This window comes from Watersipora subatra, chromosome 4 (assembly GCF_963576615.1).
Source record: "Watersipora subatra chromosome 4, tzWatSuba1.1, whole genome shotgun sequence".
In the NCBI taxonomy this organism is placed as follows: Eukaryota; Metazoa; Bryozoa; class Gymnolaemata; order Cheilostomatida; family Watersiporidae; genus Watersipora; species Watersipora subatra.
In genome coordinates this window covers 4,737,368-4,761,624 of record NC_088711.1, presented here as the reverse complement: position 1 = coordinate 4,761,624, position 24,257 = coordinate 4,737,368, and the positions used below count along the sequence as shown (strand labels likewise).

The 24,257-nt window shown below is 35.0% G+C and overlaps 2 protein-coding genes across 3 annotated transcripts in view; one reads left to right on the top strand and one right to left on the bottom strand.

The window, feature by feature from the left end:
- LOC137392732 (dolichyl pyrophosphate Man9GlcNAc2 alpha-1,3-glucosyltransferase-like) overlaps positions 1-2,135 on the top strand; it is a 22,420-nt gene extending 20,285 nt beyond the window's left edge. The window contains exons 12-14 of the mRNA XM_068079050.1: positions 753-821; positions 1,589-1,709; positions 1,903-2,135. Of these exons, the coding sequence (XP_067935151.1) occupies positions 753-821; positions 1,589-1,709; positions 1,903-2,097 (385 nt within the window). The 3' untranslated portion in view covers positions 2,098-2,135. The remainder of the gene's footprint in view (positions 1-752; positions 822-1,588; positions 1,710-1,902) is intronic.
- On the bottom strand, positions 2,128-24,074 carry LOC137392733 (E3 ubiquitin-protein ligase KCMF1-like). Of its 2 annotated transcripts, none has more exons than XM_068079051.1 (7): positions 23,910-24,074; positions 14,459-14,626; positions 13,924-14,063; positions 11,993-12,266; positions 11,670-11,772; positions 6,017-6,202; positions 2,128-2,671 (listed from the first exon to the last, which is right to left on the bottom strand). In XM_068079051.1, exons 1-7 carry the CDS (start codon positions 23,923-23,925, stop codon positions 2,419-2,421), a joined length of 1,140 nt encoding a protein of 379 aa, XP_067935152.1. In that variant the 5' UTR covers positions 23,926-24,074; the 3' UTR covers positions 2,128-2,418. The 2 variants fall into 2 exon arrangements, with proteins under 2 accessions (XP_067935152.1, XP_067935153.1); XM_068079052.1 differs by having other exon boundaries at positions 2,285-2,671; positions 6,017-6,172.
- Positions 24,075-24,257: the final 183 nt, after the last annotated feature.

The window sequence follows — 24,257 nt, the reverse complement described above, 5'->3', positions numbered from 1 at the left end:
AAAAAGCGTGGAATCCTCCGGATGAACTTAAAATAAAATTGGCAAAACTGATCTAAAAAAGAAGTCTTTTTTCTGAGCGTTTTAACTGCGGTCAAGTTTTGCCAATTTTAATCTAAAAACGTCCAGGCAGTCACATCACCTAAAACAAAACAAATCTCAAAAAATAGAAAAATGTTGATACATGTACTTTCTGATAAAAATTTTAAAAACTTCACATGAGAGGCCCGGCTGAGGCCCTACATGAGAGAAACCTGTTTGGGGCTTACACCGCCCCCTTCCACACCCCCAAGTGTTCATAACTAGTCGCCTAACATTAGCCGCCCCAACTTGCAACTAGTGAATACAGGCTTGAGTCATTTAGGATAGGCCTCTAGTAGTGCTGCACAATATCTTTGCATGACCATTTGATTATTTGGTCTCTAAATATATCGAATATCGAAAAATATCGAACATCGGAGTTGTCTTCTGCCGATATATAGTGTTAAGCAATATAAAAAAATAATTATAAGTTGAAAAGCAGGAGTTGTCCCCTCTTTGCAATAAGGATAGTGGACAGTTCCAGTAATAAATGAATGATATAACGATAAAATATCGGCTTCGATATTCATATCGATTTGAAAACTGACCAAATATGAAATCATCCACTGAAATATATCGTCACAACAATGATATCGTGCGCAGCAGCACTAGCCTCTAGTCAGCTCCCATTGTAACAAGATTGTGAGATTGTTGATAAAGATGTGTTGTTGCAGATCTTGTCTACTTCTCATTGATGAGATGCCGGTTTTCACCAGCTGGTTCGCCATCGTGTCGATCTTTAGGTACGGCATCCCCTTCTACTTTTCTTGCTATTTTTGTTTATGTCACTTCAGGTATTATCGGCTAGCATTATGGTAAGAAATGTTGCTGCTAGTTTCATCAGTACAACTACTGCTAGTGTACTGAACAATTTATGTGCAGTAGTTCCATTCTACACATTAGTGTACCATTACTTATGTGCAGTAGTTCCATTCTACTCATTAGTGTACCATTACTTATGTGCAGTAGTTCCATTCTACACATTAGTGTACCATTACTTATGTGCAGTAGTTCTATTCTACACATTAGTGTACCATTACTTATGTGCAGTAGTTCCATTCTACACATTAGTGTACCGTTACTTATGTGCAGTAGTTCTATTATACACATTTTAGTAGAAATAGTGTCAATGAGCAATCAAAAGTATTCCACAAACTTGTCCAAGTTTGCTACATAGATGACTAGAGTACAGTGTACACGCTGTTATAGGCAATGTATGACTTGTATTAGAAGGCTTACTATGTGTTAGAGTGGTACATTGATCAGTTTTCTATACAGCAAGTTTTTGTACTTGTATGTATAACCATGCTTGCTTCTCGACTCGGTGTGTATCACTATGCTTGCTTCCCGACTCGGTGTGATGTTTTACTCCAGCTGTGATTACACTCATTTGCTGGAAAGCTCCCATCAGGCCTGTAGAGCTTTGAAAGCAGGTTCTGATAGACTCATAACTGCATTGCGACAAGTCCTGTTTTTTAACAATGTAACAACTTCTCTTCACTGGTTTCAGCATGCTGCCCCTGCTGTTGAAAGATGGATTGTCTCTTGCAACTTTGGGCACAACAGGCTCTTTTCTCTCGGTGATGATCTGGTTGGACAGGGAAGCCTACTCACTCACTAGCACTATGCAGGTATGCACTTGCAGGCCTTACGATATGGGAACATTTATTAGCTTTATTTAGCATCTGAAGAGTAATACAGTGCTAATTCCCTCGTTGGAGGGAAGTCATGTGCTGAATTTCCATTCTGAGACTTGTACAATATATTGTATTTTGTTATGGTCTTTACAATATGGCTGTGTAGCTGCTACTTTGTTTGTTGCAGCTATCCCTTTCTGGAGTCGGCATGGCAGTGTTGGCGATTTGTGGGATGTTTGTAACACCGCCATCGAGACTTCCAGATCTGTGGCCTGTACTTATCTCACTTTATTCATGTGCGCACTTTGTTTTGTTTTATTTTTATCTAAACTATCATCTCATGACTGCAAAATTCAAGCTTACCAACAAGAAATCTACTTGAGGATTCATGTCTTGAAATAAAAATGTACAACTAGTTCACATTTATGATGCGCTTACATCAACACCTTGTTTCATTTAATCAGCTGGAAAAAATCTGGCATTAAGACATTCTTTATATAAATAAAATAGGATAATTAAGAGCAGTGCAATGCTGACGTTAAACCAAATCAAACACCATATTGCAGTGAAATCTTCCACTTCACTTGATACAATAAGCTAGCCCAGCTGTTATTTAATTAGTAATTTTGCTTCAGCAGATTAACATTGAAAAATAACACAGTACTTGGAACATCCTAACAGAAGTTATCCACTAAATCCTACGCTATTGATGGCTTTTATCAACTTTGTGCGTCTCAGAAGCATCTGATAGATTAGTGATTGAGCTAACTAAAGCTGTGGCTTCACCACCAGCTGACACAATGTCCGATGACACACATTCTTTCGACTCTTTACTTGATAGACTTGTGTTAGTGAGAGTAGCCAATAACACTTCCTGTATAAACAAGCTTTGTTCGGCCTTCGTTTTCTCCTTCTCTTCCAGATCGCGCCCTACAGGTTTACTTTCACTCAAGTATCTGTAAAGAATAATGATGATGTTTTAAGCATTACTTTAAAGGTGCACTGAAATGGTTAACACTAAAGGTTACAACAACAGCAGATAAAATCATTACATATCAAGGTTTTAATAATGGTTTTGTGTAATTTCGACCGAATACAGTATCAGGCTTTATCAACATTTCTAGGACGTAAAAAGATTCACCATCTTTGCAAAATATTGACTGGAAACCGATGCTAAGTAATTATTATTTGAATTGCTCTTTTCTTAAACTAGATTATCTAAAAGCTGACCATTTAAAACTCTTATTCATAAAAGCTGATCAGGCGTTGATAGGTTTTAAACATGGCTTCTGCGAAATGCTAATGGTTATGGGTTTTTTATTTATTTTCCTGTATGTGTGACGGAAGAATTTCTTGCTAAAGCACTCCACAAGATGTAGGCACAAGCCGCTTATTGTAATTCTATAATCACCCCTCGAGAGTTAATGTGGAGCGTATTTGTGGAATCTGGTATGTTTGATAATCATGGCAACTACATGGCAAAAAGGTATACAAATTGTGGCTGGCCAAGCGCTCGTCTCGCATTCTTGCATTGCCTAATAGTCAGCTTTGACATAGAGTAATTCATAAGTTTATGTTTTGTCGAAAAATTGATTACCTTATGTCACCGTTTGGAGCTTACATTGCAAATTTTTTCACCTCCAAAGCTAGTTTCTTGTTCTTCTAACATGAAAATAATTGCTAAAAATGAATTATGATTATATTGCTATAAATAGATGTAATTGTAAAATGCTGTCAGTTTAATGGTTAAACAAGTCTTATAACTATTTCGCTACTGTAATAGAAGTACAGATCGTAAGCCGATGTATCGGCTTATCAACAGGGTTTCACTTTTCTTTTCATTACGAAGCCTACACATAAGCTAGACCAATTTTGTCTCCAACGAAACAATCTTGTTGCTAATCATGTGCAACCAATCAAATATATTTTTGCTAAGCAATTCCATTTCTAATCATTTTTCAAAACAGGGAAAACCAAATCGCCATGATAAAGTTACTGCGTTCTTTCAATGCAAAGGAAGCGTAAGGAAATTTGCAAAAGTGGGATTCACTGAACAATTTTATACTCATCTTGTAGAGAATTCTGTTCTGAACAAGATGCATTTTACACCAAAACGATATCTGCATAAATACTAATGGTATATCGAGTTTTCAAATAATCTGTTTGAATTAATTCGAATGCAGATAAGACCTTCGAATCGAATTAATTCGAAGGTCAGAATTCAATGTGGTAGTGAAAGAGTTACCGTACTTTTCGGACTATTAGCCGCTACTTTTTTCTGATGGTTTGAGCCATGCGGCTATATAAGGGTGCGGCTATTCTGTGGCTTTTTCTTCCATCGCTAGGGCGCATTAACCAGAATCTCCGGTTAGTGTGTCTCTAGCGGTGAAAGAAAATACAAAACAATGCCTAACGGTACTATTCTGTTAGGCACTAGGTTAAAAAGCATCGATTAATACGAAACTGTGCCGTTAGGCACTGTTCCATTTTAAACAGGAAAGTTGCTGCCGTGTTGAAAAGCATCGTCCTGAGTTCTGCGGCCTATACAAAGGTGCGGCCTATGTATTGCCCCACGACCAAACGGGCGGATGCGAAGTTTGGGAGTTGTTATGATAAATGCATGTGCACACAACTTACGAAAATTATTCATCAACAATGAGACGAACCCTTGTAACAAAATTTCATCAACAAATTTAACCATCGTTTTGTAGATTAGTTGAAGTATAATAACGATACAAAACACATATAGGCCTATTTAAATATGTTACCAAGTCTTTGTAAATTATCGAAATTCTCTAAAAACTTGCCCATCTGATCGGATTATACACAAATAGACAGATTTATTTGGACGAAAATCGTCACAAAACGCTTGAAAAGCTTGGTTTAATAAAAGTTAAGACCGGAAATTGAAACGCCGGGCGACAGAGAATATAACGATTAAATCGTGTGCATTTCACGAAAAATTAACGTGCACATTTCACCAGTCTATGGCATTGTCGACGGTTTCTGTAATTAATGTAGGAGTACCGAAATCGTTTCATTTTTGCCGATTTCAAATTGACATTTTAGACACTTGAGTACTTTGGTATTCTAACTGATGTCCAATGCAGTGTAAGTAAAGGAAATGACGATATTTTTTCTAACGATTCTCATGGGATTATTACGATATTTAATTATAAATTTGGATGACTACAGAACAATGACTACGTAGTACAGATTTTCTAAAAATCTATATAAATATCACAACTTCTTGATATCGCTATGACGTTTTTAAATGTAAACAAAATTGTGCATTGGTTTTATATTATTACTATATTAATAATATTGATTATTCTAATAATATCAGTGCATTTTACTTCTAATATTGGCCAATATTGCATTTCTCCTATTGCAGGGGGAGAGATATAAACATACAATCTTTTCCTTTCATTATTGCTGTTTGTTGTATATAATAACACCCACACCCAGTACATTACAGCTACCATTGCAGTCATCCTATTGCACAGCAGTGCCATTTGACTGCTAATATTGCATTTCTCAACCATCAGTGCCCTTTCTTTTTTCCAATATCACTTTGGTCGTGGGCTGTATGACAATGGAATTTCTAGTTTTATTGTCGTTTTTTGGAAAATAAAGCAGATGCAGCTTATATAAGGGTGTGGTTTATAGTCTGAAAAGTACGGTAAAACCCATCCTGTTGCGATTTTGTGCAACTTTACACCACTAATTTTATTAGCAAGCGTGTCATATACTGTACAAATCTACATTTCTGCAACTTTGAAACACTCGAAACCTTGCTTTAGACTATTTTAAACAGCTATACTTCTGTTAGTCTGAAAATTATAATAATCAAACACACACAGTAACAGCAGCTTGAATTTGGGCTTGCTTATTCACCATAATTATTATTTGACAATATGTACAAAAATATTCTCATTTCATTTGATAGCTAGCGGCACTCAATATTAGATACATTCACCAAACCAAATTGTCAAACATCATTAGCCTGCAAGTCATATCCTAAATATTTATAATTTCTTAGTTTATATCCTGGGCAGTGTAATAGTAAAACTATCTATGGTATTTATCTAGCTATTTGCGGTCATTTCATGGCAGCAGCTAGTAATGTAGAAAAAACATTTGTTTGTGACAATTGCATACTGGCGATTTGAGCTGATTATGTAATGAAAAAATTATGTATCAAAAACGATCGGTATGTCATTGAAAGGAATGTCATGTGATATTCGTACGGCGATCGCACAACAAGCACTAAAATGTTTAATAACCCAACTATCACTCACTTGCTTAACAGTTTTGTCTCAGTTCGACTGGAAGTAGAGGATGTTGATGCCTGAGCACTGGCTGAACTGCGTGGAGTTTCGGCATTAGAAGAATTGGGGTGTAACCCAGGTTCATACATCATTCCAGCCCTTCGTGGAAGGCGCTGGAGATGATCCCTATAAGATGCAAGACTCTCTGTTGGAATTCTACAAGACAAAGTTTTTATTCCGCTGTGATACCTATGCCCAGCAACTTGCAACAAAATGTGCAAAGCTCACACAGTTGAACTTGGGCTCAAACTAAATAAATGGTTTGTGAAGGACTGCACATTTTAAATGAACAACAAATGTCAGATATCGGACAATATGAAATCACCAAGTCGACAACATATACATGTAGATGTTATCAAAGCTGGGCCCAGATCACTTTTTTATTTGAAGTAAAAGTAGCAACCTGACACGACTAAAATATAATCAATCAACTGTGCGTATCAAAAAATATATAATAAATTCAATCGCTTGTATGGTGTGTACAATTCAAATTCTAAATCATTTAAAAATTAGTCAGAACTACATGAAAAACAACTCCAAGTACTGAACAAATGTTCAATAAGATAGTCATCGGTGTCCTCTTTTAACTAATCCATTGAACAATGATGTTATAATACAATAGAGTCATTATTATGAGTAGTCAACCTCAACTTTTGATCATAAGTTTGACATATGACGTAAAATTTGAAATCTTTGAGAAATTTGAGATTGATGAGGCATTTATGTATGTCCCCGCATATCACCGACCCTAGAAAAATGGCCCTGAAATCAAGGATTTTATAAGAGTTCGCAGATAAGCCAACCATATAAACCATAAGACGCCGCACATACCTATCAAAGCAAAATATTATTCAAAAAGAGCGGCTGTTGCAGGCCAAGTACAAAATGTTTCTGATTGGCGAGTAAATATATAATTAGCATATTGCATATCCGCTTATTTGAAAGGAAACAATCATCTGTTTGCGTCGAGCCAATGGAAAACATGTTCGCACTTCACACTGACCTTAGTCTCACTTTGCAAAAACACATTTTATAGCTACTAGTATGCCTGACTTGGCAGGCCTGTGCACCGTGTGAGACCATAATGAGTAATCAGTTGAGGCATCATTGGCCAAGTTGTGTAGCGGTTAAAGAGCTGGTCTGTAACTCGGAGTACACAAGTTCAATTCCTGTGCGAGGCAATATTTTTAACTCTTAGCGTGGCCATGGCCAGACACGGCTCTTATTATGGTGAAGACGTCTTCTTCCCGGTGATAAGACACAATACAGCTATGTAAGTTTCACAAAGTGTAGATCAATGGACTTCTGATGATTATCTATTGAGCAATAATAGTAGTGACAGTATTTATGTGTAACAGTAATAATAACGCTGTAAGTTATAGTAATAGTGGTAACTCATCCCACTTGGAACATGTCCACCACGATAGTATGAAGAGGACAAAAAAGTGTCTGATCTCATTCTGCAGCGCATTTGTGTGGCCTGTTTATGTCATCAGAAGGTGTACAATTTTATGCTAATTAATTTGGGCAAATGTTATGACTACTTATATGCGCTAATGTCAAATACAGTCAAACATGGATAACTCGCCCACGGATAGCTCGAACACATGGTTAATTCGAACGGTTTCTTTGGTCCGTTCCCACGTAATGATAAATTGCTATAGATAACTCGAACTTAACACTGTTAACTCGAACTGTTTTTTGCCCAACGGCTACCGAAACGGTTGTTATCGCTTTAGAAAATCACTTTATTCCAAGCCATAGAGGTAAACCTCAACTTTTCGGAATTCATAAGCGTCGTTATTACCTCCATCGGCAAAATATTTTTGTCAACGACTTTTCTAAAGGTTTGGTGCAATTTGATTTATACCAAACATCCGCTTAGCGATCGCCCTTCGGAAGCAAGGTAAAGTGAGGTAATCTTTGCATAAACTTCAAAAGAAATTGGCAAAATTGATCATAGGTAAAACACTCAATAGAAAAAGATGTCTTTTCTTTTGAGCATTTCAACAACGATCAAGTTTTGCCAATGTCAATCTAAAAAACGTCCTGGCAATAACATCACCTCAAACAACAAACCAATCTCAAGTGATAAAAAAATCTCTATACTTTTTGATAAAAACGTTTTAAACTTTACATTAGAAGCATTTAATTTGAAACAAGCCATTTGTGCTTTTGATTTATATTATAGTTTGTATATGTACATGTATCTACTAATAAATAAGTAAATACATGGACTTGTGACAGTGCTCTGATAACTTGAACGCTCTGATAATTCGAACACTTTCGCTCGGTCCCGTGAAGTTCGAGTTATCCATGTTTGACTGTATTTGGTTTTATCAAATATTTAAATGTTTCCATAAAACTTTATTTGGTAGCGAAAGAATTAATGGCAGTGGTAACCATTATTGCTGTTTTACTTTTATTAATAAAGTTGAGTTAACAAAGGTTCAAATTGTTGTCAAAAGTATGTTAGCATGATGCCATCTCGTTTGCTTTCAATCAGAGTTACGCGCATATAAGCCGAACACCATTATTTTAGAAAAAAGATTTTGAGTTCTAAAACCAGCTTATATGCGGAAAATATTTGTCTCGGCATATGAAGTAATTTTCAATATACAACAGCTAGTTATACAATATACAACAGCTAGTTATACAATATACAACAGCTAGTTATACAATATACAACAGCTAGTTATACAATATACAACAGCTAGTTATACAATATACAACAGCTAGTTATACAATATACAACAGCTAGTTATACAATATACAACAGCTAGTTATACAATATACAACAGCTAGTTATACAATATACAACAGCTAGTTATACAATATACAACAGCTAGTTATACAATATACAACAGCTAGTTATACAATATACAACAGCTAGTTATACAATATACAACAGCTAGTTATACAATATACAACAGCTAGTTATACAATATACAACAGCTAGTTATACAATATACAACAGCTAGTTATACAATATACAACAGCTAGTTATACAATATACAACAGCTAGTTATACAATATACAACAGCTAGTTATACAATATACAACAGCTAGTTATACAATATACAACAGCTAGTTATACAATATACAACAGCTAGTTATACAATATACAACAGCTAGTTATACAATATACAACAGCTAGTTATACAATATACAACAGCTAGTTATACAATATACAACAGCTAGTTATACAATATACAACAGCTAGTTATACAATATACAACAGCTAGTTATACAATATACAACAGCTAGTTATACACTATACAACAGCTAGTTATACAATATACAACAGCTAGTTATACAATATACAACAGCTAGTTATACAATATACAACAGCTAGTTATACAATATACAACAGCTAGTTATACAATATACAACAGCTAGTTATACAATATACAACAGCTAGTTATACAATATACAACAGCTAGTTATACAATATACAACAGCTAGTTATACAATATACAACAGCTAGTTATACAATATACAACAGCTAGTTATACAATATACAACAGCTAGTTATACAATATACAACAGCTAGTTATACAATATACAACAGCTAGTTATACAATATACAACAGCTAGTTATACAATATACAACAGCCAGTTATACAATATACAACAGCTTCAACTAATTGAAACACTACAGAGAATGAAAAGACTAGTAAAAAATTGAAACAACAAAATAAATAAGCAATATTTACAAACTAAGATAACTTGCGCTAATTTATTCCAAGTATAAAAAATTTTCTAGTTTCTAATTTTTCTAATTAAACCTACTCATTTTATTTGGGTATTTATCACAGAACAACAAAACATATTTTTACGAATTATTGCTAAATTAATATTGATATTAATAATTGCATATAAATTAAGTTTTGCCTTTAGTTAATTTGCCGTTTTTTTGTAACAAATTTATTACCATGTTGTGGATAGTTGTTTAAAGTATTCTTTGCTGTTTTCTAGGTGCTAAAGCAAATAAAAGGGAATTCTATATTTATTTGTTGTAAGCGTTTGCATATGACAGTTGAAGCGAATGAAGCAAATACCGGAACAAATCAACAAAGGCCATCATCATACAAAAACAATACTTTCATAATTATCAAAAGATAAAGATGGGAAAGAATTAAATTGAAAGACCCAACTTCCCCACTTTTACTGTCTGCCATTTTACAACTGAATTTTCTCAGCTATCTGCTGCCAAAAAATATCTTTGACACAGCCCAGTATTTAACATTTAGCCATTAATCATTTTACAACAGCTACCATAAAACCTGTATTTGAATGCCACCTTTATTTGGCCGCCACCATTTGACACTCGTAATCTTTACGAACCCATAGAGAAAGCAGCAGAAAAGTGTCCACAAAATCGTACCAATAATGACTCGATTACATCAATAACAATTAATTCTGTTCATTGTTTCTGTTCGTAACAAAGTCCGTTTTCGAACTCCAAGTCTTTAGATCTTTTGTTAACAATTTCAGTCGCAACACCATAGAAATAATTAGTAACTATCAGGCTAATAGTAGTCTTTTTTACGCGGTCTTGATACTTCAATGTATATGGGAAAAGGTTTTCGCATTTATGATGGAAAATGTGCTACTGCATATTTCGAGGCTCTCAATTTTATGCTATTTTGATTACACGCGGTTTCTCTTTATTTGTGCTTGAAGTTTCTATTCAAAATGACATAACGTGAAAGTTTTTCTCTGCTAATGATTGTTTGGACGCTAATATCAACTAGCTTAGCTTTGCAGAAGACGGGTTAAGGTCAGAAGACATTGTGGAAGGTATTGAACAGCCAGAAGAATATGAAATGGTTCCAAACAGAGACAAAAATCAAAACGCAACTGGCTGAACAAACGATACTAATATTTTTGTTTTAAAAATGTTAGTTTTTGGTTGTTGCATGTATTATAACTATGATTAGTTTGTGTGACCTCATTACTTACAAATATCTATATTTTTAGAATTTGAAAGATTATTATTTTCATAACTTATAAATTTTCAGAATTATAGCATATTATTTGATAGCATGATTGCGGTAATCTGGACTCAGCTTACATTGGATCTACACTCGTAACTCCTGTTCTATTGCACGTAAAAAGCCGGCTTTGGCTACAAACTGTAGCAAACATGTCGATGAGTGCAATGAGCTTTTATGCAATCTTGTTAAATATAGTTATAAAATGAAAATACGCTTTTAAATTTAAAATGAAATAAAAACTTTGAAGCTCTAACAATTTGCAACGCAGGCTATAAGATTATCCAATATTAATCACTTTAGTATTTAGTTGAACTAACAAAAAAAGGATTAATTCGAAGCCTTACAAAGGAGATTTCTTTTAAATATCAGAGTAATTGAATATTAAAATCACCAGTGGTTTGGTACTGCTCTCGCTGTTATTACACGCAAATGTCCATGACCAGAGTTGCTGACTATCCATTCAAGACAGCGATTATGCACTAAAAAGTTCATTGCAAGAGCTGCTGACACGTATACATCTCTAATAGCTTGTATAGCATCTAGTAGTAAAATAACAAAATCTGGGATACTCTCGTGCGCAGAGCTACCATGGTCAAACCCATAATATATGCCTAATACTGTACCTGATTGCGCGGCGCTCAGCCTCCAACTGCATCTGTATTTCCCTAAGTTGTTGCGGTGTGCCTCTCATTCGATTGTGCACTCCAGAAAGATGTGAAAGTAATTCTAAAAGAAAAAGAAAATAATCATATTTATGTACTATAGTCATAAGAAGAGAATACAATAGCCATCTTATTAGTCCTTCTCTTCTTTAAAATGTAGATAAATAGGTAGACCAAACAGACAATCTGCATGGCCTGCAGGTATGAAAATGCAAGTCTGAATCTTTGACCACCATTAAAATCTGGAGGACAATGAGTAAAGCTATAACTAAACTAGCTCTGACCGGCTATGGGATCCATTGGCTCCCTCAGCATAGCTGCTGAAGGAGTACTCGATGCAGTGGTTGTCGGAACAGACTGTGTCAAATGTCGACTCCTTCCGCCTCTCCTGACAGATGCGCCCGACCTTCGTTGCGCCCGGTGCATTCCTGGCAATTCAGACTCGAACAATACACCACTACCTTCTCTGCCGCGATGTTCCATAGCGAGATGGTCTTGGAAGTCATCAGAAACCATGTTAGGGTCACCACCGGGGAGAGCTGCACATATTGGACAAATCTGTAAAACCGAACATTACGGTTATCATCCTAACAGCAATATACCAATGTTTGAGATAGTCTAGAAAGTGGAAATATTAATAAAACAATATTATCCAAAACACAGAAAAACACCAGAAAGAGAAGATGCAACTTTACACCGGTTGGAAGTTGTCTCACCAAAGAGGTACTATAACTGTGACAACGGAACATGCAAAACATATATAGGACTAACTGCCAACACTAAACCCACAACACTAGCGAGACCAGATTCAAGTATCACATACACTCATTTAGGCATGGAAAGAAAAGAACTACTGAGTTTAGCAATTATCCGTGTCAGCTAGAAGACCAGCTAATTGAACATATTATACACTGAATAGTCCAAAAAGCAAGAGTCTGTAGCCAGTACATATTCCAATGCACCCTCTGTTTTTGGGAAAAGTTGAACATTATATGTCAGGCAGAAATGGTCAGCCTTGATGGTCAAAATGAGCTCAGTAATACCGGCAGACAATAGAAAATATAAGTTAAAATCGACAATTATTTAGGCAATCATATTTTCTGTATACTTTTATCATTCAACTTGTAAGCGATGCAGTAGATTCTGCATAACTTTATCTGATGAGCATCCGTCTTTTCACATGAATGAAACTAACAGTAACAAAGCGATTTTAGTCTCAAGTTTTAGTAATGGATATTGTATTGTATCACTAATAATTTAATTTCATATTGTATTATTTTATTGAGCAGCCATATGTTTCAAGTAGAAAATTATACATATATATTAAACGTATATATGTACATGTACATCGCCTGATGAGAGCGGATCTATATCTGCTTGAAACAAATTTGTAATGATTGACTATCAGCCAACTACTCTGTATATTTTAGTATATATACTATGTATAAATATATTTACGTATAAACATATTTACAAGTATACATTTACATATCTATAATTGTATACATGCATATATCTTTTTACACGCATACATGCTTATATTTACATGCATCCTTTGTTTACATACATATACATGTATACACACATTTGCATGCATATACATGTATACACACATTTGCATGCATATACATCTATACACACATAAATTTACAAACATATACACATAAGCATTTAAACACACTTTACATAGACATAGTATGATAGTAGACAACACAGGCCTTTCACAAATCAACTTATCTACTGCTACCTCTACCTCACAGTTAAAAATTAACCAGCAACCACACAAGTATGTGATGGAAACATAAGCAAATGTAAAGCTGTTATTATAAATTTAGTGAATTTAACACCGAGGAGCCTGCTGGTAATTATATTAAATATTGCAATGAATCAACTGGAAAAGTTTATGGTGGGAGTTGTCATCTTTATGTTGAGAAGACAGGTTTAAAGAGAGCGCAACTCCACATAGCAAGCGCATCTTAATCTAGCTGATCACAAATTGTTGCTAGTGATTAACTTTTTAGTAGTATTTTTGTCAATAATTTTATTATTGGCAAAAATAATAATAAATATTATAGTAATGAGTATTATCTATCATAATACTAGCTTAGAAGTTCCTGTGCTAAATCTTGCGCTAAGATAAACGAAGAATCAAACACCTGAATTCACAATCAATGTCATCTATGACAAGTTCGATGACGCGAATTGCAACACTCACTACTTCAGTGGCGGAGTCGCTGTGTTGTCCAGTCACGTGTTCAGATAAGGTACTCTCTGAGAAACCCATAGTGCCACAGTAAGGACATGTGAATGACTGTGGATGATCTGTGGGTGCGGCATCACCTCCGTAGAACAACCCTGATTTTAAAAGAAAACTTGTACAATTTTTAACGAAAAAATTATAAAGGAAAACAAGAATGGTCTATAAATGATACATGAACCAAATGTGTGAAACGAGCTAAAGCATACTCGATAAGTATCAGCTCTACAGTAACTGCCTGGTCACCTTTTAAAATTTGCGGAAACCTATCCAGGATTACGTTATTTTTCATGGATGCTATTTTGGATAATAAATAACTCATATGGGAGATTAGAGAAAAATGTCTCAGACAAACAAGAAACTGCGTACTTTGTCGCAAATGCAGACTCAACCTCGTTGTTAAGTTCTGCGCTATACATAGACAATGATATTGATCTTACGAAGATGCAATCTAAATTGAAGAGAAGGAAAAATAGTATGGAAAGAAATGTACCAAAGTCAGCTCTAGTGAGAATGCACTGCATTGCATGGTCTGTAGAATGCCTCCCTGTTGTCACTCCCACCTCATAGCACACTGCGCACAAGTCATAGTCATAGCATATTAAGCATTTGTATCTCCTGCCTTTGAAGTTAGCCTTCATGCACGAATCACAACTTACGCCTACAAACAAACGAGCAACTCTTGATTTATAACGAAAAGCTCCATCATAATATAGATCATGCGTAAATTGGTTGAAAAGATAACATTGATTCCTGTTCATAAGCTCTCCATAAGCAATAAAATTAATTATTTTATTATTTCCATTTTTGTGGGCTATTTTGCACATCCTCGCATTGCCATTGATAATTGGCCGACATTATCAACAAAAACCTGAATCGAATGCGCTAAGTGACACTTTGTGTGCAGGTAAAATTATCATGCACAGGTTTTCATATCATTTTTCTGAAATCTAATAGTTGAACAATGCATAAGCATCACATAAAAGGATGAGCCTGTTAAAATTGCTCAAGAAACTGTATTTATGATTGTAGAGATTTTCAAAAATTCCACTACAATAAACGCATAAAACATTAACTTGAAAAGTCAATTCATTCTGAGATTTGCTTCCTATGTCAAAACTGTGTTTCGTCGAAGCAAAATTTTTTTATGCAAATAGCACTGTATTCCAATAAATCCAACCTGTAGCCTTGGCCTAAAGAACTCACAAACAATACATATGTTCAATAATAAAGAGTTTGGAAATGTTTTTTCATCGAAGACTTAGAAACAGTAGTGTAGACTCAGCAGGGTGCAGATTGAGAGGAATCTTATGGTGACAGAGAGACATGGCATTACTTACTCTAATTAACACTAAAAAAAGTTTAACTTAGATTATATATTTCATATTATTTTATATTTCTACAGTTATTAATTTTCACCAGAATCTTAATCTTCACTCAAGAAACTAGAATGTAAGTAAAGCCTTCCAATGTTGTATGCTGACAATTGTCAGCTGTAGAGTCAAATACGTGCTCATATATCGAGATGAACGTAAGTGGAGACTCGCTTGACGTCACATACCCTGTGTATCGGTGTAGGAGTTCTATGACAAAATGTTTGCAGTGACACCTACCCTCAAGTCCAGCACTCCTTAAGCTCAACAGATGCATCTCAGTTTAACGAGCGCAAGAGAGGTAATAAAACTCTTCATCCATAGCTGGTACTTATAGCTCAGCTATGTCATTAACCACTAAGTGAGAAGCTTCTACTTTCTCCAATATGTTTTATAAACTACATACAGTGGAGCCTCTACTTACGAAAGTAATTCGTTCGAGAAGTTATTTCACAAGTAGAAACTTTTTTACTCCGCGTTGTACCGTATAAATGCCCTATTCTATTCCGAACCCTCACAAACTTGGATATAATAATTGCATAATAATCATAATCTACACATATAAATCTCAAAGTTTGTCATCTGTCCAGTTTTACCGATAAAGTTTTAGGAAGGAAAAATGCACTTTAAACTCATGAAGATTGCACACACGAGCACCTATCCACAAGTCTAAGCAGTTCCTATCATTCTTAGCTATTTTATCTATGGTGTCTTTATCGATAAATGAGGATGCGCATTGTATTATTAATTAATATTACCATCTGCGTATGGTTTGCTTTGTAAATATTTTTCAAAACTGATTACCTATTTTTTTAATAAGTAATTTTCAAATGTGATGTTTCAATTTCAAATGTTCTATTACCAGCTCCAAGTTCCAGTTCTTCATGGCAATTGCAAAGAACTATTAAATTTATAACTTTTACACCTGGACTGTTGTATTATTTTGAGTAGGAATTGCGCCTACATTCTTTTTCCGTTCGGTCAGTCAAAGCCTCTGACAAAGACAGTCCGATATCTCATTTTTACATTCGTACCAGTAGCCTATCAAGAGGTACCAGTATTGTTGTACAGTCATATCTCTATATACGAGTGCACCAGCATATGAAAAAACTCGAGATAGGAGGTGCTGAGTTTCTAGCAAGTTTTTTCTTTGAGGTACGAGTTATATTTGAGGTACGCGTTATATTTGAGATACGAGTTATATTTGAGATACGAGTTATATTTGAGGTACGAGTTATATTTGAGGTACGAGTTATATTTGAGGTACGAGTTATATTTGAGGTACGAGTTATAGTTGAGGTACAAGTTATATTTGAGGTACGAGTTATATTTGAGGTACGAGTTATAATTGAGGTGCGAGTTATATTTGAGATACGAGTTATATTTGAGGTACGAGTTACATTTCAGGTATGAGTTATATTTGAGATACGAGCCGGTTCCCAATGGCCACTACACTATATGGTCAAACATGCGACAGGCCCCTCTCGAGAACAGCATCGCTCGGTCTCTCCTCGAATCACTTTGAAATAAAGTTTTCAGCAGGTTGGCTAGCAGTTATAGCGAACGTAAGGCAAAAGCGCATAACCATAAACAGATACTAAAAAATATGACGACAAAATTAAAGTTTAGAAAAAGATTAAAATTTAGCTGCGAGTGTGCGTTTAGCAAGCTAAATTCATTGAAGTTAAATTCAAAGTTTCTACGCAGGGTAACAAAAGTTTAGTGTGCTGAACGCGTTGCTCCCAAGTCTCTCTCAGGCTGCCGTTATCAACAACATTTGCCTTGAAGGTAAAACCACCAGACAATAGAGTACATAGTGATGTTACATTTTATTGCAGATCATAACAACTAAATAAGTATTTGAAAAATTGTTAGTGTAGGTACTGAATTTGTTTTTAATAATAAAAACACTTTTTCCACCGTAATATCCTCTTAGGTTGTTTTTTCATAATACATGTATGGTAACAGATTAATTTTTACTAAGTATTTTACATAAGAAATAGTGCTTTGAGATGCGAATTAATAAACATACGAGTTCAGTCTCTGAACGCATTATGCTTGTATGTCGAGGTGTGGCTGTATTCAAAGGTTAGATGGATAGCTTTGGTGACAACAGTAACCCTTTTATACACACACTTCTATGTAATCATTGTTATTATTAAATCGACATATGATTTTTATTTTGTTCTCTCAGGTCGTAATAATTATATCAGTGTCAAGCCATCTTTCATTGTAATAATTGTAGCAAAACAGAATATCTAGCCATTACTTGCTAATTATTTCACATTTAAGCACCTTACAGTTGTCTTATTTTTCTCTTAATCTATTTAAACTGCACAATTCACTTTTTCTCATGATATGAAGTTTAAAAGTTAAAATGGTAAATGTTGCATATGTTGAATAAAAATAAATTTTTTGTCCAAAGGCTCTTTTATTACGCGGACAACGCCGGGCATTCAGTAGTCTACATGTACAGTGAAACATGGATAACTCGCCCTCGGATATAGCGAACACATGGTTAACTCGACTGGATTTGCTTGGTCCGTTCCCACGCAATGATAAATGGCTCTATATAACTCGAACTCAACACTGTTAATTCGAACTGTTTTTTGCCCAACGGCTACCGAAACGGTTGATATCGCTTTATAAAATCACTTTATTCCAAGCCATAGCCAAAACCTCAAATTTTCGTAATTCATAAGCGTCGTTACTACCTCCATCGACAAAATATTTTTGTCAACGACTTTTCTAAAGGTTTGGTGAAATTTGATTTATACTGCTACAGTGTATACGATGAATAGCACGGGCTAGCCGGGTCACGCGCGCAAGGATTTTCGCCACGCACATAACAAAAACAGCATGTCGTTTTTGTTTTGTAATTGCGTGGCGAAAATCCTTCCGACGTTGATTCCGTGTTGAATCAACGTCGGAATGTTGAATGTTTAAAACATCTTAAAAATTGTGGTAATTAAACGTATACGTTGTCTTAGCTAAAAAAAACTATTCATCGTTTGACCTAAACACAGAATACGTGTGTACATTCAATAAGTATCCATTCAAAAAGCCTGAGTGATATACAATGTACCGTAAAAACTCGTAAAACTTTTAATTGAACTGCCTCGGAGTGTTGCTCTTAACGAATCCCAGGTAAAGTAAGCTAATCTTTGCATAAACTTCAAGAAAAATCGGCAAAATTGATCGTGGGTAAAACGCTCAAAAGAAAAAGATGTCTTTTCTTTTGAGCATTTCAGTAACGATCAAGTTTTGCCAATGTCAATCTAAAAACGTCCTGGCAATAACATCACCTCAAACAACAAACCAATCTCAAGTGATAGAAAAATCTATACTTTTTGATAAAAACGTTTTAAACTTTACATTAGAAGCATTTAATTTGAAACAAGCCATTTGTGCTTTTGATTTATATTATAGTTTGTATATGTACATGTATCTACTAATAAATAAGTAAATACATGGACTTGTGACAGTGCTCTGATAACTTGAACGCTCTGATAATTCGAACACTTTTGCTCGGTCCCTTGAAGTTTGAGTTATCCGAGTTTCACTGTATATTATAAATCTGAGTGTGTCGTTCAGATGTCAAGTTATAGTAATAAGTTTTAGGGACGAAACCCACTTTATCTTGGAATGGAACTCCGACCCCAATTCTGCAAACAGGCGTGCTATCCAATACACCATACGGCCTACTTGCCATACTATAAAATAATTGTGCAAATACTTGTATTACACTGGTTAATATACACAGCGCTTGCAAAAATACTATTGGCTACTACTAGCATGATTGAAGATCATGATTGCTTGAGAGATCATGATGTGTAACGTAACGATTATAAGCCCAATTATAAGCTTAATTACTAGCTTGTGTTACTAGCTTAAGTTACTCAAAATCATTAAGTAAAAAAACTTAGCCAATGACACCTACATTACTTGCCTATGTTTATATGCTGTTTTTCATTACCCATGCAATGCCGGGCATTCAACTAGTGTAAACATATATCTATATAGAATACTAATACTATATTTACAATATCACATAAACTTAGCTCAGATAATTATTTTAAATGTGAATGTTTTTCACATTTTATTGAATGTCAAATTTAGGGTTGCAACAGCTTTTCTTGCCACTAGGTTTGTCCAACAATGCTCTTAACGTGAACAGCCCCGCTTGCAACAATAAAGCAGAAATCACACCCAATCCTTGAAGGATTGCCCCACACAACATCATCAACCTTTTAAAAGAAAAACACAGATACTTTGCAAAAACTCTTCAGTAGTTTTCCGCAATATTTATTTTGTAGAATCAAAAAGGTATGGAATTTTATACTTTTGCATAGAGCAAATCACAACAATAATCCTTTAGTAATGAGCACTCCAATCGTAACCAACTTCTTTAAATTACATATATCACCCCTTTTCAAGGACTTTCGACTAGGTCAAAGTGCCTCAAAGGACCATGCAAGTGTGTCAGAACTGCTAAATGATAGCATCTAGAATGTTTTCAATAATTTTGTTGAGGTTAATCGAAGTAACAAATATTTATATGTGACAGCAAAATTAAGATTGCGGTGAAAACCAAATCTATTTTCAACTAGATCGACTATAGTGTTATACTGCTTTTTATGAAATATACCCGTTAATTCATGAAGATAAATATGTTACGAGGCTGTAACAAGATTCTTAGTTTGAGGACATATTATATGCCAGTTATTCGCTCAAATAAAGAAATGTTTATGCTTAGCCAGTTTGACGGAGTAGTTGTAAGTACAGCCACTGTTGCATCATATAGTTGTTAAGGCTATAGCATTCATTTTGTCTCCATTTTAAATGCTGGGCAAATTTTTCATTATTATGATTTTCAACTTCAGTAATCAACACAAAACTTTTGTTTAATTTGTTTGGTTGGCAATAATTTTGTTTTCAAGATGTTTTGTCTGACATAATATATCACGGTGAGTTTCACTACATCAAATATTTTTATGTATATTTGTAAACGCATACCTTTCAACATACGGTATGTGAGTAAGTAAGTATACAAGACTTCGGTGCCATACCATTACAACCAAGAAGTAGGTTACCATAAACTTAAGGGTCTGCAGAAGAAAACGTACATTTGTGAAATTTCAAAGCACAGTAGACAATCTATGCCAGCAGTTTAAACGCACAGATAACACAACTCTGTATCTAAATTTAGGCCTACATGTGTGTAATACACCGCAAAATGCTTCAACCAGCATTAGTTTAAGAGTAACCATGTTAACTTATATGAACAAATATACTGTAAAACCTCTAATTGAACGCCATGGCGCTCTACTTTCCAACCCTTCCTCTATAGTGGCGGTTCATTGAAAGCGGTGTTCCAATAGAAGTTGGCGGTATATTTTTCAAATGACTCGTCAGAAATTTGGGACGATATATTTAGAACTATTACGGATGCCGCAAATGTCGCCTATAGTTTGCTCTCTTTCTCCGGAGGAGCGATATTAAACCTTTTGGATGCAATAAATCTGCTCACTTACCTCTAACTTGTCAAGAGATCTCTTGATAAATATGTGTCGAGAAATATTTCTACTAGTTGATATCTATTGCTTGCAATTGACCTGCGATGATATTATAGCCTGTGTCCTTCTTTGCAAATTGTTTGCATTTTCAATTTTTGTTTCATTCTAAATTTGAAGACATATTTTCATTTTATTTCTATATTTAATAATGTTGAGTAAAGGCTTGATGCACTCATTGATATGTTTGCTACAGTTTGCAGCAAAAACTAGCTTTTTATGTGCAATAGAAATGGAGTTATGAGCATCGATCCATCGTAAGCCGTGTCAAGATAGCCACAAGGATGCTATTAAATAACATGCTATAAATCTGCATATTTATAAGTTAGACCCTAAATGATAATCTATTAAATGATACAAATATATATTCATGAACAAATGACATAAACGATCCATACTTATATTACATGCAGAAACAAAAATAAACATTATTAAAACAAAAATATTTCCATCGTTTGCTCGGATAGCTGTGTTGCGATTGTTGCTTTCGATGGAACGAACATCTTCTAGTTGTCCAATACCTTCTGGCCTTAACTCTTCTTCTGCACTGCTGAACTAGTCGATATTAGCGTCCAAACAATTTTTGGCAGAGCAAAACTTTTACGCGCTGCATTTAGCCCAAATGCAATGCGTAAAAGTTTGCTCGCTAAACGTAACCTTTGGCCCAAAACTTGCAAACCGTTTTTATATGCATGTGCTTCGAAGTATTAAGACCGTGTTAAACAAGAAAGCAGGCCTCTGTATTCCATGGATGCAAGTTGGAGCTTCAAATGTTTGGCGACTAGTTATGAACACCTGGGGGTTTAAGGGCGGTGTAAGCCCCCTTCGGGGTGAGGGGCAGCGCCCCGAAGCTGTGGAGCTTTTAAGCATCAACAACCCTCAAAGCATGCATAGATGCAATCAATTGCAAGCATCAAAATCTACATAAATATATCGTTTATGGTTAATGGTAGGCAAAAACCTTTGCTTTATTCAACGAACAATATAAAACTCATGACACAAAGTCTCACAAGATCACTCATTTGGCGAGATCACCATAGAGAACACTAGTTGCTAGTAAATTAGTTGTTGGAAATTCCAAGTGAATGAGCTTAGACTGCAATTCTTAGTACTTGGCCAATGCGGGCCTGCAAGAAAGTACTAATAGCCTGAGACAGATATTAATTATTTCTATGATGTTGCTTTCAGAGATCTAACAGTAAAAAGCGAAAAGCGTTGAAGTTGGACAAGAAAATTGATTGTAATGTAAACAATTCCTTATTAATATGATTTTGTGGACACTTTTTTACTGATCATTTGATATTATGGGTTCATAAAGATCATAGGTAGTCAAAGTGGCGGTAAAATGAAAGTGACGTGAAAATAGAGGGTGGCGCTCTATTTTTAAACCCTGCTCTCGCAGTGGCGTTTAAATAGAGGTGGCGTTCAAATAGAGGTGGCGTTCAAATAGAAGTGGCGTTCAAATAGAGATGGCGTTCAAATAGAGGAGGCGGTCAATTAGAGGTTTTACGGTAGTTTTGTTTGCTTTTAATAACTGATTTTCATCAGAATTAAATGCTATAAATTATCTCCTACACAACATGGCATGCGCAGTGTCACATGATTGAAAAACTAATAGCAAACAATCATAATGAAATCCTTTTCTAAGCAATACTTTAAAAAAAAGTAAAAAATACAGTATCATAATCTAAATACTTGACCTGAAGATACAAACATAAATTTCCTAACATCAGTAATTCTCATGTCTTCATACCTTCTATATGAACAAAATATCCTACATATTTATCTCTTACCACTATTGCAAGCTGAGTACTTTAATTACGGCAACTGTTTAACCAATGAGTAGAGAATGGCTAAAGGGATATGCCTATGTGATTCTAAAGTGGTACCAGGCTTATAAAATAATGATTAGGCTACAGTGACTTGAGTGTGAAAATCTGCCACAATGAGCTGTAGCATGGAGGAATTTACCATTTGACTACAAGTCTACAAATAACACCTGCTGTGCAGTGGTTTATATTTGCATTACTCTCTACTAAATGCCAAAAACACCCGCCATTTTCTTGAACAATTTACTAATAGTAGTCTACTAGATGGAAGCTGTGACATTTGTTATGCAATTGGATACAGCTATGTCACTGTACCCTTGGTTCTGCAAGAGATAGCACAAAACTAATATTTAAATCTTTAATAATGAAACCAAAGCTAGTTCTGTAAAGTTTGATTTTATTCTGTCAGCTTATCTAGCTAAAAGGTTTTTGATGTAATAATAGCACATTTTCTGTGTTTCTTGGCATGCAAATAAAAAGCACATAAAAGCAGTGGCTGTGGTGCACTTATGGACGCAAGCAAATTGCAAAGAATGTTTAATAAAGATTATAAAGATTTTTGGCGAAATTAGTTGCCAGTAGTGTTATCTATTCCTACAAAACTAGTTTGGTGATGTTACACTGGCAGCTGTGAACAGATCCCTACCTACAACACTGTCTAAAATACATGTTCCATTCGGCACGTCATGGTTTTGAGTAAATGCTTACTAAGCCATCATAATGAAAACTTGGACTTTTAAAATAAGTAGCCATATCTCAATTGAAGGGTTATTAATGGATGAGGTAGCTCTAAAAACAAAATAGCATTGAAGTATACATGGTATTGACTTCCATGCCGACAACCTTAACGGTAACGTAATGTCGTTTTGGTTAATCAATGATAACATGTTGGTCCCTCAATGTTGCAGTTGATGTGATATGATGGCTTGAGTGATTAATCCTCGTGGGTGGTCTAAGGGGTATATTTATATTGACGTCTTCACACTAAAAGTTTATAATTTCGAATATGTATAATGGCTGAATTCTAAAATTGAGTTATACAAAATGTATTCGAACAGCCTCCTCATGTCACAATAGAACCGGTTTAATATATTGTATGGAGCCATATTAGTACGACCATTGAAAACCGACGAAGTAGGCCTATGTTAAGTGTTGGGTGTTATACATACTTTCGTGACTAGACATTCCTTGCGCATTACCATAATCCTAGGAATGAAGAGTGATTGTGTATGGCTGAGTTCGTAAAGTTGAAACCTTCAATAGGTCAATCACTGAAAGAAACAGGGATAGGAAATAGACACAGTGGTTTTTCCTCCTAGCATATATCGTCAAAATTCTCAATTTTCGTGAGACATTGCGCGACTAATAGACATACGAGTAATAAAAGCTAAATAGAGCTGATGCGCGCGTCAATTGTTTGGCGTATCTTTTGAGCTTTCTAATATTTGCATTAACGTTTTGATGTCAGGGCGCAACATAATAAGCTACTTCTATGACCCGGCTATAGCTTTGGTTTT

What these genes read in the sequence shown, in the direction of transcription:
- LOC137392733 (XM_068079051.1), bottom strand. An exon ending in GCCAATGGATCCCATAGCCG is followed by an intron (nt 11,773 to 11,992) that starts GTCAGAGCTAGT and finishes TTTTTCTTTTAG; the next exon opens with AATTACTTTCACATCTTTCT. An exon ending in GAGACAAAACTGTTAAGCAA is followed by an intron (nt 2,672 to 6,016) that starts GTGAGTGATAGT and finishes TATTCTTTACAG; the next exon opens with ATACTTGAGTGAAAGTAAAC.